Source organism: Xenopus laevis, chromosome 2L (assembly GCF_017654675.1).
Source record: "Xenopus laevis strain J_2021 chromosome 2L, Xenopus_laevis_v10.1, whole genome shotgun sequence".
Classification (NCBI taxonomy): domain Eukaryota; kingdom Metazoa; phylum Chordata; class Amphibia; order Anura; family Pipidae; genus Xenopus; species Xenopus laevis.
Window position 1 is genome coordinate 138751686 of NC_054373.1, and position 16483 is coordinate 138768168.

General features: G+C 37.2%; 1 protein-coding gene across 2 annotated transcripts in view; it reads right to left on the reverse strand.

Moving 5' to 3' along the window:
* Positions 1 to 10853: 10853 nt before the first annotated feature.
* vwa8.L (von Willebrand factor A domain containing 8 L homeolog) overlaps positions 10854 to 16483 on the reverse strand; it is a 159618-nt gene continuing 153988 nt past the window's right edge. For both annotated transcript variants that reach the window (XM_018244914.2, XM_018244913.2), the window contains exons 44-46: positions 14020 to 14118; positions 12731 to 12969; positions 10854 to 11376 (exon numbers count right to left, since the gene is read on the reverse strand). In XM_018244914.2, the coding sequence (XP_018100403.1) occupies positions 11268 to 11376; positions 12731 to 12969; positions 14020 to 14118 (447 nt within the window). In that variant the 3' untranslated portion in view covers positions 10854 to 11267. The remainder of the gene's footprint in view (positions 11377 to 12730; positions 12970 to 14019; positions 14119 to 16483) is intronic.

Consider the following 16483-nt stretch of genomic DNA (forward strand, 5'->3'; position numbering starts at 1 on the left):
TGGTTCAAAATATATATATATATATATATATATATATATATACATACACTGTATCCCGACATTTTTGACTTCTGTCAATAATAAACTCCATCTCCCCAACCACCTGAAAGTACCCTTCCCAAATTCTGTTTCTCCATACAAGCACCCCCTAAAATGTCAACTCCCTGAATAATCCCCCTTCATACTGCAGACACTTCAAAGCATTTAATTATCCTACTAAATCAACTGTGCTATAATCATCAGACACTTATATATAAATGCAGTCCTGGTGACAAATATAAAAATGTTGTACATGCATAAAAATCATCAAGCCCAAGAGGCAATTTAATTAAAATTCAAACATAGGGATCCATAGGGTCATTTTTTTTCATAGTTATTAACAAAAAATGTTAACAAACTGACAAATGTATTAAAGTAGATCAATGTATAAGTTTGTCAGTGTTTCATTCCTTTGAGCAGTTAAATGTTATTTTGTGCTATTGGGTGTTAGCGCTCAGCAGAAGCACGGAGCACTAACACCCAACTGAATTGTTAGTCCTTGAAAATGAATGATCTTTAAAATTAACACAAAGCAAGTTAATTAGGGGATTAAATATTCAGAAAAGCTTTTTTACCAAGCGTGGATAGAGCTTGTTATATCTGCCAGAAACACGATTTATACAGAGCGGTAACTGTTGTTATCACTATGCAAAAAATATCAGTGGATGGTATATTTATCAATTTGATAAACTTAGTTCAGATAATCATATTTATGCTATGTGCATAAGACAGTAGTTACCACTTTAAAAACAACACGTTTTTCTTTCTGTTCATCTTGGATGCCACCATAATGTTTGTTATGCTTAGCTGTAATATAGAAAAACAAAACACATTACTACTGTTTAGTATCATGTTTGTTACTTATTTAGTATTTATTATCATGCTGGCCCTCCCTGTATGTATGTTTCTTCTATAAGTACCTCAAAGCAACTCCTTGTTAAACAATGGTCAGAAGGTAATATGATTTGCCAGTGAAACAAAGTAGGTAAGTGTTCACTTGCCTTCAGTATATGAGGCCGTGCAGGATCCCTAATAATAAATGAAAGAATGAGCCAGGTTTTCCAGTGCATGCATATCTGCTGAAACTTGCTTAAAAGTCAACATTTTTCAAGGGTGACCTAATTACTGCACCAATACAGACTTTCATTGAGAAGCGGTGTTATCTGAAGTTCAGGAGGGCGGTCATCTGCAAGGTGATGAAGGAAAAGACTTAAATCAGATACAAAATGTACAAAGATCACACTACTTGTAGCTATGGTTCATATACAGTTGTGCACACAGTGTCAGATCAGATGGCAAGGCCCATACAAATAAAAGCAGGAAAAAAGACAAGGTACGAAAGAAATCAACACTGAAAAAAAATAATAAAAGCAATGCAAATGTATTTGTTGGTATATAGTGGGACCACTTTAATAACTTTATCTCTACAACTGAGACACAATTAGGTATGGAATACAGTCATATCAGTAAAGGGAAATACACTTAGTTTATAAGTCACATTTCCCCTGTCATTTAGGGGCGGATTTATCAAAACGTGAGATTAGAGCTCAGCAGAGAAAAACTCATCCACTTTTTATTCATTCCTTTGGGCTTTTAAAAATCATATTTATCATTGGGTGAAAGTTAGAGTTCACCATTTGATAAAAAATATTTCTAAAAGTCCCATAGGAATGAATTTAAAGTGGTGAGCTCTAACCTCACCTTTTGAATGTTCAATACAAACTATAAGGGCAGGTTTTTCTCTTTAAAACAAAGTTGATCTAACTCCCATCCACAAATTTACCTAATTTATCAAAAAATCCGGTTGAAAAAGTCAGTGCAAAAAAAAGTAAAATTTAACTCAAGTTTTTCGAGTCGTCGCACGAAAACCTTGGCTTTTTCAGTTTATTGTATGAAAACCAGCGCAGATCACAATATCAAGAAACATCTTCAAATTGTAAAAGTGACATTTGCTATTGATTTATACATGACCTTGACACGTTTTAAGTTAGTATTTAACGGAGTATTTTCACATTAGGATTTTTAGCAGCTTATGGGTATAATGAATCTCAAAAAAATTTAGTTTTTTCCCCTTTAAAATCTTGACCTGAAAAAAATCAAGTTTTAATAAAAAGGCCCCTAAATGTAGGTTATTTGGCACCATATTCATCTATCTTTTTGTGTTTATGATACGTGGAACAGTCAGGAGTAATGTTTTTGCCAGTGCCAATGTGCTAGTGTTTCCTGGGGGTATTTCAGCAATAGCTGGCAGCTGTACTGACACTGAACACAAGGATAGAAATTCCATGACTTTTCTTTGGAGACAGAATAAAGTAAAGCTAATGCAAATAAGGCACCATGAAAATGTACTTTTATGGAACAGTTACAATGTTTAATAGCAGTAAAGGTCACTGTTAGCAGTGTATACATTATGTGATAACAGCACAGACAGATTTTATTCATTAGTTCCTGCCAGAACAGATAAAATGTAATCGCTTGATACAGATAAGGGCCACGCCATACTAACCCATTAGATATTTTCCACTTTTCTACAGAAATCCTGAAAGATCGTGTGACAGTCTGAAACATACTATCTATTTAAGTCTACAGCACAGTGGTAGATGGGCATTATAGAAAATGATAGGGTATAGGTGATGATAAGAGAATGTCCCATATCAGCTCTTATTACAGTAAGGAGGGGTAATTGCTGCTCTATATTTACCCTATGAATACTGTTCAGTGATTGATCTTAATAGTAGCAATTCAATTCCCAGTAATAAGACACTGCTAGATACAGCCCATAAGGCATGTGCCAGGGTATGCAGCATCCCCATAATTGGTTTTAGCAACTTGCCTGTCGCGTTTCGTGTCCCCCAAGGACACTTAATCATAGGCTCAATTTAATTGTGATTAAGTGTCCTTTGGGGACATGAAATGCATCAGGCTTTTATTTTTTATAAATGATGTAAATAAAGACTTTTGTACTATTTCACAAAAAAATTGGACTCCTGGATTATACTGACTAACTGATTTTTAGGTGTTCCGGAGTGGTGCCTGCCCGTTATTCAAGGTCTCCTTAATAAATTTGCCCCTAAAAGTTAACTCAAAGGTGCACAACTCTTTTAACACAGATTCACTGAGCTCTTGCATCCTGGACATAGCTGTACTCTGTACCCTGTGTCAGTTCTCTTGCACCCTTCACATACTTACAATTTAAACAAGAGAAGACAAATGGAAAGTGTTAAAGGGAGACATGCTGTGTTTGTAATCTAAAAGGAAAAAGTTATGTTTTTGCTGCTTAAAACAAAGGTTAAAAGTGTGTAAAGCAGTTTTCAGGTGTATCTATTTAGGCACCTGAGGACCACTCCCCCTGGAAAAGCCACCCCAGAGGCGCTAAGGTGCCTTTATAGCAAATATCATCCTGTACGATTTCCCTTATGATGCTCAAAGATTTTTGTAGGTGCTACTGAGGCCCTAAGGTGCAACATATGCTGTAATTAGGCTAAAGTGTTTGGTCAGAGGTCACAATCTGCTGACCCCCCCAGGCTTACATATCACTATCATTAAAGAGAAAACTAATGAAAAAAGTAGGACGTTAAGGCTGCAGGTCAGCACATTCCTATGCGATGCCAACATGATTTTACCTAGAGCCACACCTTCACCTTCCGCAAATGTGATATAGTTAAAGAACAAGTTTTCCCTACATTCTGGTACAGGTCCTATGACATTAGGCATGTATCTTGTGATATTTTTCTTTAAATAAAATACTTTTTTTCATCAACCTAAACCACCAGGTTTATCACATCAAAACTCATTCAAAATTCAATTTGAGATGCAATTCAATTTAGAAAAACCTATCTCACGGTGAAAACACTATTGTAGTCTATCGGAAAAAAACTGGAAGTGAATTTGAAGAAATCTCGTCGATAAGTTTTCGAGTGATAAACCACGAGATAACTTTTTCTCACTGAATTAAATCTGGCTGTTATGGAAAAAAACTGTGACAATTGCAAATCTCAGAAAAGGGCCATCTGCAGCACACGGAGGTGTAACAGTAACACTGACAATGCGCCCATTGCTTGTGAGGTTTATTTTTGTAGTTGGAAATCCCTTCTAAATAAGACATACTCTTTCATTCTGTAAACACCATCACTACTTTCAGGCAGGGGCCTGAACCTCAGACTCTGATCTGATGTTTTACCTCATCCAGACAACTACCAGTTTACTGGATTCCCCAATAGCCTAATCATGAATTCCCTGCCCTAAATCTAAATGGATAAATACTGTTAATCAAGTCAAGCCACACATTACCCTATAATTACGAACGAGAATGATGCCGACAAAATAGTGGTCCTGCTAATAGATTATGCCCCATGCAATAATTAGGCCTCATTAGCATTAGATGTAAACCCAACCAAAAAAATTAATTCTGAACGACTTTCCTATATACATTCATTAAAAAATGTCAATCATTTTAGAGTTACACGTATTTGTAAATGCATTTGGAACAGCAAGCTTTATTTTTGTATCCCTTTCTGCACTGCTAGGAGGTGCTCCTGTAACCAAGACTCAGTAAGGCTGATTTAGTGCATACAGAGCAGGGCAACATATGCAAAAAAAAAAAAAAAAAAAAGGCAAAATCTGCCATGTATTTGGACTTTGCCCCCTGCCCTGTACAAAGGACAATTGCAGAAGGTTTCTGCGTTCAAAAACAGAGCAGAGAGAACTGAATTTGTCTCATGAATACAATGCTTTATGAATTCTCCTAACTTATAAACTATACAAGGGCTGTGTGGTATAGTGCCTCATACAAACACCTTTTGGGGGAACTAAATAAATATGTCAAGTACATATTATATAATAATTAGAACTATTGTAAATAATTCAGGTAGTTCAGTCCTGAAGCTCTCTAGATGTTGTTGAACTGCAATCACCAGCATCCCTATTTCCCTAGGATGGGGCTGCAGACTTATTATATTACCAGGGGCCCCTTCTTTTCTGTATTATATTGTTTATTGAATATATAAACAAACAGAAATAACAATATAGGGGGTATTGAATAAAATTTACAGTTTGGTACATACTACAACAAAGTTCATATTGAGGGGGGAGAAGAGATGTAGGGTAGCTTTAAGGAGAGGTCTGGAGAGGGAGCCCCTTATTTTCCAACTCTGGCCTGCACACTAATGACTTGCATTCAATTTAAGTTAAGCTCCCCATAGACGCGACGATTCTTCTACCCGAATGACCAATTTTAGCGAAATCCTTCGAAATTATCGTGCGGTTAGTGGGATTCAAATGATCGAACATCTTACGATTTTTCGGCCGCTATCTGTCAGGAAATTGATCGGCCAGGTTAAAAAATCTTTGTCGGTCCCAGTGCAATCTATCTACTGTATGTTTGCAGGGCCAAGCAGGCAGCTCCCCTTTGTTTTCCTGGCAAATTGGTCTTTTTAGTTGATGGTCAATTTGTACGATTGTTCCGAGAAAATCGTGGTCTCACGATGAGGATTGGATCTTTTAAAAATCTCAACATCTATGGCCAGCTTTAGTCTACCCATTAGTGTATATTAAAATCGGATGGCAATGTTCTCACTTTGCTAGCAGATCAGATTTCAAGGGTCAGGGGGGATTTCAGCCATGTTATAACTTGCTCCGACCTGCCCAGCTAACAATCAAACAGCATTCTTTTATCCATGAAGTACCTAAGTACAATCCTCAGCAAAATGGTCACTTGAAAATGTAAAATGGATCCACCCAAGGGCTGCTACTTATCTGCTCTCTGTATGAGTGCAGTGGGAATGTAAAGCTATAACAGGAATGCTAATTCTTTTTTGATGCAATTTCCATTGCTGGAGCTAGTGAAAAACTTTGAGGCAAATCTATCAAAAAAACAAAATATTTGCCAGAAGAGAATTCCACAGCTCTATTCACTTGCATAGGACTTTGGAGTTCTCGTCTGAGGATATACTGTATATGTCAACTCCAAGATCAGACAATTTATGAAACTTCCATATTAGATTTGGCTGAATAATGATGCAAATTCAATCCCATATACATTCGTTTAAGCACAAAACCACATGATCTTTAAATAGGAATGTGTCTACTTCTGTTGTCTTGTGCTTCAAACTTGCATCACAAATTGGGGTTCAGGTACTGCTGGATACCAAGGATTCCCATGAATCAGAATCCAACATGGAGTCAATAGATCACTAAAGATTTATCCATGTAATGCCAAGTATTCTTCCTAACCAACACATTTATAATTTAGTCTGCTGTGCTTTTCAGAATGAGAGTAGAAAGATGTCTGAATGGGGGGGGGCATTGCTTTATAGCTTACAATCAAAAAATAATTCAATTTTTAATTCTAACTTTGTTCTAGAACCAACGGAAAATCTCAAACTCAGCATAGCACTGTACCTGTCATACAATTCCTACAATAAAGCAACAGTGACAGAACAAAACTTTTTATGTAATTCCAAATCCTCTTAGAATTATATGTTTGGTAAACTATGGAAGTTACATTCCAGGAAACCTTGTGGGCCATTTTATTCATTTTCTGCTGAGAGATTAAACACAATTTTAGCATTCATACCTCTAATCCTTTTTATAGAAAGCAAGGGCTGCTCTGTTAAGGAAATGGTACGATAGTACCAGGATGATTACAGGCAGAATAAACACTGTTTAGTGTTTTCTATTTTTTTAACCCAATGACTGAATCTTGGTATAAACTAGTAGTCTATAGAAGGTCTATATTTTTTTTATATTACCTTTAAACTGAAGTGAGGTTTTACACCATATTCATTTTTTTATATATCTTCTTCTGGATGCAAAGGTCTGAAGGTTTTTCTTTTTAACCTCAATCTCTATGTTTCCATGTGTAAATATTATTTTTAATAAACACCCATTGCATTGCTGGTTAAAAGAAAAAATAGCACATTTTAGAGAGCAGCATTAAAAAACTATTTATGGGCATTTACTTATTGGGCACTATAGGCAGTAGAACATGTATTTTTTGCTTCTGTTCATACAAACAATTAGGTTCATTAATATACAGTTGGCATGTGTGTTGGCAGAAAGGTGGCACTGCTTATGAATAATACCGTACCATTTCAGACTGGAACCACAGAGAGCTTGATGGTATGACCTTCAGGTCGTACAAACAAAATCATCTTATATTTGAAGTTGAAGCCATGATTTCCTTTTTTAGAGAATAGTTTTCCTTCAAGACCAGCATGGCCTTGGGCTTTAGTAAACAAAGTATCTTGCCTGGCCCTAAGATACTGCCAGTGGTAGATAATATACAAAGTATATTTTCTGGCTCTGGGCTGCATCCTTATCGGATTTACTCTTCTTTGTGGCATTGAGTGCTTACCCCCCAATATGTCTCTAAGGATTTTGCTTTCTTAGTTTAAAAACTAGAGCAAAAAAAGAGGTGGTTGGAAAAAAGGCACAGGTGATGTGCAGTTGAAATGATGACTTTTTATACATTTTCTTTTAAGAAAAATGTTAGTAAATTCCCATATTATTCTTACAAAGCCGTCCGTAGTCAGCCTTTGAGGGTCTAATGTTGTATAAACAATGGTCCTTAAGTGACTTTCTTTTGGCAGGCATCACAGGACTTCCTGGATGGAACATACAGTAGCTGGGGGGGGGGGGTTGTTTGAACTATATACAATTGTATAGACATATAGTTTGAGTGTTGTACTGTTGAGTCCTCTATACATCTATGCTACTTCACTGTTATCAGGTTGCCATACATTGACTGTTAATCAAATAGGGATCTACTTTATTTCTCTGGGATGTAATTTCAATGTAATAGCTTAGAGATTGATTTATTTCAAATTTGTATACCATATCTGATTTCCTATAGATCAAAAGTTTTGCATACCCTTTGCTAGTAGCAGCATTGCCATTTACATATTTTACTTGAATTAAACACTCAGGGTAGGCTTCCTTAAACTTCCAACAGTATGTTGCTGGAATTTTTGACCATTCCTCCTGACGGAACTGGTGCAAGGTCTGGGCTTTGTGATGGCCACTCCAATACATTCACTTTGTTGCCTTTAGCCAGTATGCATTTGATCATTGTCATGCTGGAAGACAAAGTTGCAACCATGTTTTTGGCAGATGTCTTGAGGTATTGCTTCAGAAGTTCTACATCACCTCCTCCATCATTATGCCATCTATTTTCTTTGCACCAGTCCCTTTTCAGAAAAACACTCCCCCACAGCATGACACTGCCTCACAACTGGGATGACTTAAAGCTCCAGCCTTCTTCTTCCATACATAGTAAAAATCATTAAGGCCAAACAGTTCTATGTTTTATCTCACCAGGACAAAGGCTAGGTCTTTGTCCTGGTGATCATTTGCAAACTTCAGCCTAGGTTTTTTGCCTTGTTAGGAGTAATGTCTTCCTTGCATGACAACCTTTCACAACATGGCAATGAAGGACCCTCTTATTGGTGGATGTTGATACTTTGGTACCTAATGCCTCCATCCCCTGCACCAGCTCCTTTGTTGTTGTCCTCTTGAACTTTTCAGAATAAAGTTTGTCCATTCCATGGTATTAATTTGAGCCTCTTTCCTGAATGATGCCAGTTTAATAAATGGATGTAAAAAACGTATTTATAACAGTAATGTATTTAATACTTTTTAGGGCCCCCAAAACACTCTGAAGATCGTGTATATCATAATTATACAGTGAAAGTGAATTTTAGTTGGTCCCACCATTTCCCTATTATTATGCTCTTGCAGAGAGTATATAACTCTCTGGGGCACAGTTATCAAAGTTATCGATTCGATAAAAAACACAAATGCAAAGAAACTGTGCAAGTAAAAGCTGGCAACTTTCTATAGAAGTCAATGGGAAATGTCTCATTGTCTTTATTTCCCAGTTTATGAAAACATTCAAAATTGTAATTCAGTAGTTTAATCTAGTCATGAAATAAAGTTGCCCAATATCCAGACTTACATCTAATAACATTAACAGTTCAGATGGCATGTTGCGTAGGCAGAGAATAAGTGGGGGAAACTGAATTTTTCATGCCTAATAATTTTATCTATAAAAACATCTCCATAAACAACAACTGCCACCATATGACATAATCGGAGAGGAAGTGATTGTGAGATATACATTTTAGATAAAACATGTTCTTTACTTAGTGGGGAGTCTCTGAAAGTGATAAAGCTACTGTATATATCTCCTACTCACTTAATTCATAAGGCTTGGTGGAGAAATGACTGATATCATGGGAATGCCCCTTAATGGGACCTGAGTTTGGAAATTGGTAGTGGTAATGGAACATCACTGACAGCATCATAGAAGTTCTCCCCCATGATTAATATTAGTACCAACTGTGCTAATGTAGTAGTCCCTCTTAAAGGAGTTGTTCACCTTTAAATTAACGTTTAGTATGATGTAGAGAGAGATATTCTGAGACAATTTTCAATTGTTTTTTATTTTTTATTAATTATGGTTTTAGAGTTATTTAGCTTTTTTATTCAGCAGGTCTCCAGTTTGCAATTTCAGCCATCTGGTTGCTAGGGTCCAAATAACCCTAGCAACCACGCACTGATTTGAATAGGAGACTGAAATATGATTAGATGAGGGGCTGAATAGAAAGAAGAGTAATAAAAAGTAGCAATAACAATACATTTGTAGCCTTACAGAGCATTTGCTTTTTTGATGGGGTCAGTGAACCCCATTTGAAAGCTGGAAAGTGTCAGAAGAAGCTAATTGAAAAGTTTTTTTTAGCATTAGCCATTCTATAACATACTAAAAGTTAACTTAAAGGTGAACCACCCCTTTAAAAAAAATATTATTTTCAAATAACACCTCAAATACTGATTTAGCATCTTCAGCTGCTTGACATTTTTTTAATGTATGTTTTGCAAGTGATTTACTCGTCATTGACCACCTCATATTTCCCTAAATCAGCATGGAAAACCAGGTCATGACTCTGAAATGATACAAACTGATACTTTAGCCAGCAACTTACAGTTGTAATAGACTTTAGCAAAGCTTTAAGATGGGGGGACATATTCAATAGGGGCTGCAGTTGCTGCTCAATTTCTAGCAATCTAACAAGCTGTAGAGAATTGGTGAATAAGCTAAATGACCTTCTCCATATTTTAAAAACATATTTTTAAGAAAAGAGGAAAAAATTTAAAAAAAAATAAATAAAAAGCCATGATGGCTTTTCTTAATGGTTTTCAATTTTTTATTAATTGTTTTCCCCTTTTCTTAAAAAATATGTTTTTGAAATATGGTAGCAGCTCATTTAGCCACACACGTGATTTGTGTACTATTGGAAAACAGAACTATCTACACTTTCCTTCAATTATTGCATTGTGAATGTACAGTGTCACATTTAATATAATGTTTTTATCTGTATAAGGTATTGAGGGAATGAAAGAGAAATAGGAAGGCATACAGCGTAAGGGCACTTTATTCCTCCCTGCTGTTGGCTGCCTACCTCTGACTCGCACTTGTGCCATCATGTCAACTACTGTACCTGAAAGATTTGATGAATTTGCTTTATCGTTAACTAAGTTGCATTACTAGTCTTATATTAGTTTTATATAAGTTCCACCTTAAAAACCAAATAAAAACTTCATAACAGTAGTACATCCTCAGCAAAGGCATCCCAAATTGTAAGCTCTTTTGAAGCACTGCATTGACTTTTATGCACATGATTTCTGGGCCTCTGGGTCACATCAGAGCAAAGTTCTCAGACCCCTAAATAAAAAGCCAGCGGGAACACTGCACACAAGGAACCCCCAGGCTCTTGAAATGACAATTCAATGAATCATAAAACACACTGACCTAAGTATTCTTTGTTTCATTTTTATGGGTTTAATTCTTCTTTCAATAATATTACAGAGCTAATTAACTAAAAGTCAAGGAATTTCAATTACAGAAATAAAAATGACATTTAAAAACAGTTACTGGTTGGAAACACATGAGAGAAACAGTTAAAATAAAACAAATCAGTTACACAGTTCATTTTAAAGGAGCAGAGGAGATTGCGGTGAATACTGAGCCAAAAAGATAATTCTAAATATATGAGAACTTATTGGGAGTTAGCTTATGTCTTATCAGCAGGGAGCTGATACTTCATATATCATAATCATTTTACCCAAAGGCAAAGTTAAATGTGTGAGTTCCATGTGCCCTTGTATAACCCCTGTGAGTTCCAGTGAGGTAACCACACCCTAAGGGCTGCACAAAGTATTACGCATAAAGACTAAGCAGTTGAGAGCAAGGTAGAGGTGAAGATTTGCTGCAGTATCTGAGGGATATGCTTTGTATCCATGGCGACAAACGAGCGCCCTGCAGGAAGTGTCCTCTGAAGCCTGTGGTACAAAAAGGAAGCAGAGACATTAGCAATGCAAATCGCCTTTCTATAGACAATGTGTGCGGGGGGAAGCCTTCACTTCTGAATTACTAATAGATGCTATTCATGGTACTACAGGCTGAAAGAAAGCCTAATGGAAGATGCTCTACCACAAGCTGTTGTATCTTTGAAGGACACAGCTGAGCTGTCACCCCCATGTCTCAGTGAATTCATCACTAGTTGTTTTTCCCTTCTTTTTCTCACTCTCTCTTTCATTATGTCCCATAAAACAAATCCAAAGGAGACTAGTCATTAGAGCTGGGAGAATGAAGCCAATTTAATGGGACATGAAACTGAATTAAAACAAAAACTGTGACTGTGTTACATGAGTGTGAATGCTTGGCTTTGGTTCATAAAGGATTTTGTGTATTTAGAAGCAAGAGAAAGTTGCCTCATATATATTTGGGCCATAATATTTGCTCATCCAGGTCTTGCTCTGTGACACTGTACAATTTCTGTCCTCAGTTAAGCAACTTCAAGACATTTATAAACAAATTAATCCTGTGTTTGCATGCACTCTTAAAATTAGGGCAGTGACAATTCATATGAACAGTGTACACCAGGCCTGGACTGGGAGTCAAAATAGGTCCTGCCATTCCAAGTACACAGAGGCCCAAACAGCCCCCTACCAGCCCACTATATGGTAACTTTCTAGGGAACCATACAGCAGCCCCTCTGACATTTGCCAGAACCCACAGATTGCCAGTCCGGGCCTGGTGTACACTTCTGTATATGTATATATAAGTCCTGCAATTGCAAACTTGCTGAGCAGATATATATGAACCATGTGGCCCCCCTTCAAGTCGCTGACTAACTGAGTTAGAGAGCTGAAAAGCAGGAAGTAGTGTTCTGGCTATTATGTTACACATCCAGTCACTCCAGCCTTTATACATTACATTTTTGCCTAACTAACTATATTAGAAACATTTTTTTATTTTGCATAGCCTATCTATTTACCCAGTTTTTATTTTCACACTGAACTGTACCTTTAAAGAACTGCTACCTCACAGAATTTCCCTACATGTACTGACATTTTTAAGACCATCATAGTGGAAGTAGATGCTTGGTTCTATGAATGACAAATATTACTCATGTAAGCATGTCCTAACATCAAGCAAGTCAATTCAGAAGGAGGCTCACATCCCTATCTATCCTGTCTTTTTACTTGTACTAGTAATTTAAAGGATTAGTACTTTTAAGTAAACAAGGCTCATAAGACCAAGTTTGGCGGGCACTTGGAATGTTGCAGGTGTTAGAATGAAACAGAAGTCAAAATAAAATATCCATAAAATAAAAAAGAAACCGTCACGCACCTTTCAGCTTGATCCCCCAGTGACCCAATAAATATGGCAAATGCGTTGACTTGTGGATTGATGGTCAAAGCCTGGGCAAACCTTGCCGGAGGGATCCCATATCGTTCTAGGTTGGCATCACTCAAGACTATAACAAAATGTTCATCTGCATCATCCTTAGCTATCTCCTGTATGGCATGCTCTGTTCCTTCCAGTGTGTGGTCACCACTCATACAGAATTGTGAGTGAGCGTGCATAGTCTGGCCAAAACAGGAACACAAAATTCACACAATGTATAGAATGATAGCTCTCCCTGGCCTGGAGGCGTTTACACCAATTCCCTGTCCAATAGAGCTAGTAAACTAGTTTTGCTGGCCCTGAACCACAAGGAGATTAACAGATTAGTTTCTGTACTGACCTGTATCTTTGTCCTCAGGATTTGCAAGAAATTAACTATACACAACTTTATACCCTGCTGCATGCAGTGTACAAGAAGGCCTAGGAGTTTCATGTTTATTTTTCTTGTATATTTTTTAAGTCACAGTTAGTAAACCTTCAAATAGGGGTTCATATTGAACTGCAGTGATAAACAGACACACAGTAATTTATTGTTCAACAAAAAGTCTTTTGTCAGCTCTCTCAATCAGATTTGCAGATTTTACTTATAAACATTGAGTGCAAGATGTTACATTTAAGTCAAGCCTAGTTTGGATACACAATATCTATTCATTGTTGCAAAATGGAATTTGAAACACACCAGTTGCTTGTTTGAAATACGGCATTGTGACCCGAAGCCACCTAGCGAATAGTGGTGCAGTTACAGACAACTGATTTTACTGGTGTTCTGAAATGGTTTGTATGCCTGGTTCAGTAAGGAATCACAGTTACAGATTACTTTAGGTAGAATGGTTTACCATATGGTTTAGAGTTGCCTAAAGTCTGACAAAGACCCAGTGTGCATTAAGTAATATACAACTCCATCAGTAGTCTTTGATAGCAACAATGGTTGGATATTTTTGCCACAACTCACGGAAATGTGAGCTAATGTAAGGTGGCAAAGTTGGATCCAGCCAGCAGAATGTTATTTGCAGGCTATTGGTTTAAATACAAAACAAAGTGATTAAAATTGTTTCTACTTCAGTGAGCAAATAATTACAGTAAGCAGGTTAGGGCATCAAAGCTAATGTTGTTGCAGTCCCCTAACATTCTGCTCTTAGTCATCCTGTGTGGCTTACGAACTGGGAGGTCTCTATCACTTTATAGATGAAAAGTCAAAAAAAGCTTCTTTTCTGTCTGACAAGTCGACCTACCTTCATAATCTCCAGTCGTTGCTTATTGTTCTTTGGAATCTTATCGCTTCTTATAAGCTCAATGTTGAAACCATCACCCGAATGTCCAGAAACATCATACTGCAATATAAATAACAAAATATCAAACATATAATGTTGCTGAACATAAAACACAAGCCTGTAGGTCATTTCCTATAGTGATACAATGTGGCTTAGAGGCTCTCATAGCTATGGTGGACACAGTGACATGTGATATACAAGCATTGCCTGACTGGGTTCCAGCTAACCTAGGCCATATACAATGTTTAAAGAATCTCTATTCTATATACCAGGGATCCCCAACCTTTTTTACCCGTGAGCAACACATTAAGAAGTAAAAGGAGTTGGGGAGCAACACAAGTATGAAAAATGTTCGTGGGCTGCCAAGTAAGTGCTGTGATTAGCCATTTAGTAGCCCCTATTTGGATTGTCAACCTACACTGAGGCTCTGTTTGGCAGTGTACCTGGTTTTTATACAACCAAAACTTGACTCCAAGCCTGGAATTCAAAAATAAGCTCCTGCTTTGAGGCCACTGGGAGCAACATCCAAGCGGTTGGAGAGCAACATGTTGCTCACAAGCTACTGGTTGGGGATCACTGCTATATACTATACAGTGTTCTCTTTACAAATAGGGCAGACAGGTGAGGTCAGTCCGCCTCATCAAGTAGCCCTGTACTTAAGGTCAGCCCACTTGACCAAAGTCAATCTTGGCTAATTGTGCATCCAGTGTTCTTCAGTCCTTCTTGAATGTGCCTTGGACTTCCCGTCTTGTTTCCCTTACTGGATGTGAGCTCATATGTGAAAACATTCTCAAGAGAATAAGCTGAGGTATAGTGTATAGTATAGTTTAACATATCCCTCTGTTGCCACTGTACCAACACTATGTGCTAGAGGGATATGTTACACTATCCAACAATCAGGATAAAAGGATAGATTGTGTCTTGATATTATGAAATTAATAAAAGTGTATAGCACAAACTTAAAAAGTACTTGAAATGGAAAAGAAAAACATTATTAAAGTATTATTTGCTGAATTCAAAATATAAAAACAACTAATAAACACATCTAACTTAGTGAGCCGTTACATTAAGCTTGCCATATTATTGCTAGACATTCCCCACATATCTTCTGCATTCTAGGTATACTATTCCGTTATTTGTCAAGCAAGTAAGCTGTCTGTGGAGGCAAAACAGCTTGCTCTGTGTTTCTTCATTGCTGTAGATTTTATTTGCCAAATAGAAAATATTCACCTTAGAAAATTACTCTTGTACAGTGCCTGTATTTTTAAAATCATTACTTGCTCCAAACTCCAATACAGGTATTGGATATGTTATCCAGAAAGCTCCCAAGTATGGGTTCAATTAATAGTGCTGGATGTGTTACACTATACAACAGGAAGGATAAAAAGATATATTAGTTGTTAATATTATAAAATATATATAAGCTCTTTTGCACAGGGCCTTCCTCGCCTTTTGTACAGGTATTTGTTGTGAGGTATGTAACTCCATATATTCTACGTATGTAATTCATGTGATTTAGTTGTATAAACACATTTACTTTACAGTGCTGCACAATATGTTGGCACTCTATAAATACAAGTTAATAATAATAACTATTGAAACTATTTTTTTTAGCAGACTTAAGGTATGGAGATTGAAATTAAAGAAAGATCCCTTATCTGGAAAACAGCAGGTCCCAAGCATTCTGGATAACAGGTCCCATACCTGTATCATTTTTGATACTTGATGCATGCAGGATAATTTGTTAAACCATTTTTATCCCTAGACTTGGCCAGCAGGAAACAGGAAAAAACCTAGTACGCCCCACTCCGACCAAGACCTGCTCCCGCTGAAGACCTAGGGGCTGCTGTCTGACCTCCCTCTGGCCCTGATCTCAGCCGCAAAAAGAGAATCCAAGGTACTCGCTGGATGAGATGGGGGGTTGCATCACTGGGTGGACCTAGCGGCTAGGGAGGGTGGGTTGTTGAAGTCCCAAAAGGCAGCAACTTCAGGGGGTCCAGACCACCCATCCTATGCCTGTAGACTAGTGCCTGTTCCATTTCATGATGCCATTAATGGGGTTGTCAACTGGTTGACAGCTTTGACATGTGATAGAAGTGCATATCATGCATTAGAAGCATTAACCACAGGTGTTACCTGGATAGAGGTCAGGGTAAACAATATATTAAATAGTTAACTAGGGTTGAGTCTGTTTCATTAACACCTCTAAACTAGAGACAGTATTGTTTCTTGGGATGACATTATCCATAGGATGTGCATTTTTTTTTAAAGAAAAAATATTTGTTCAGCTCACCACAGCCTTGCCACCTTTGTTTGCAAGTCTCTCTTCAATTAACTCTCCATAGAGTCTGGTGGTCAGAATGCCTCTTGTGTATTACCTGTGTACACTGCTCCTTTTGCTAAACATTATCTTTTATTTATGTGG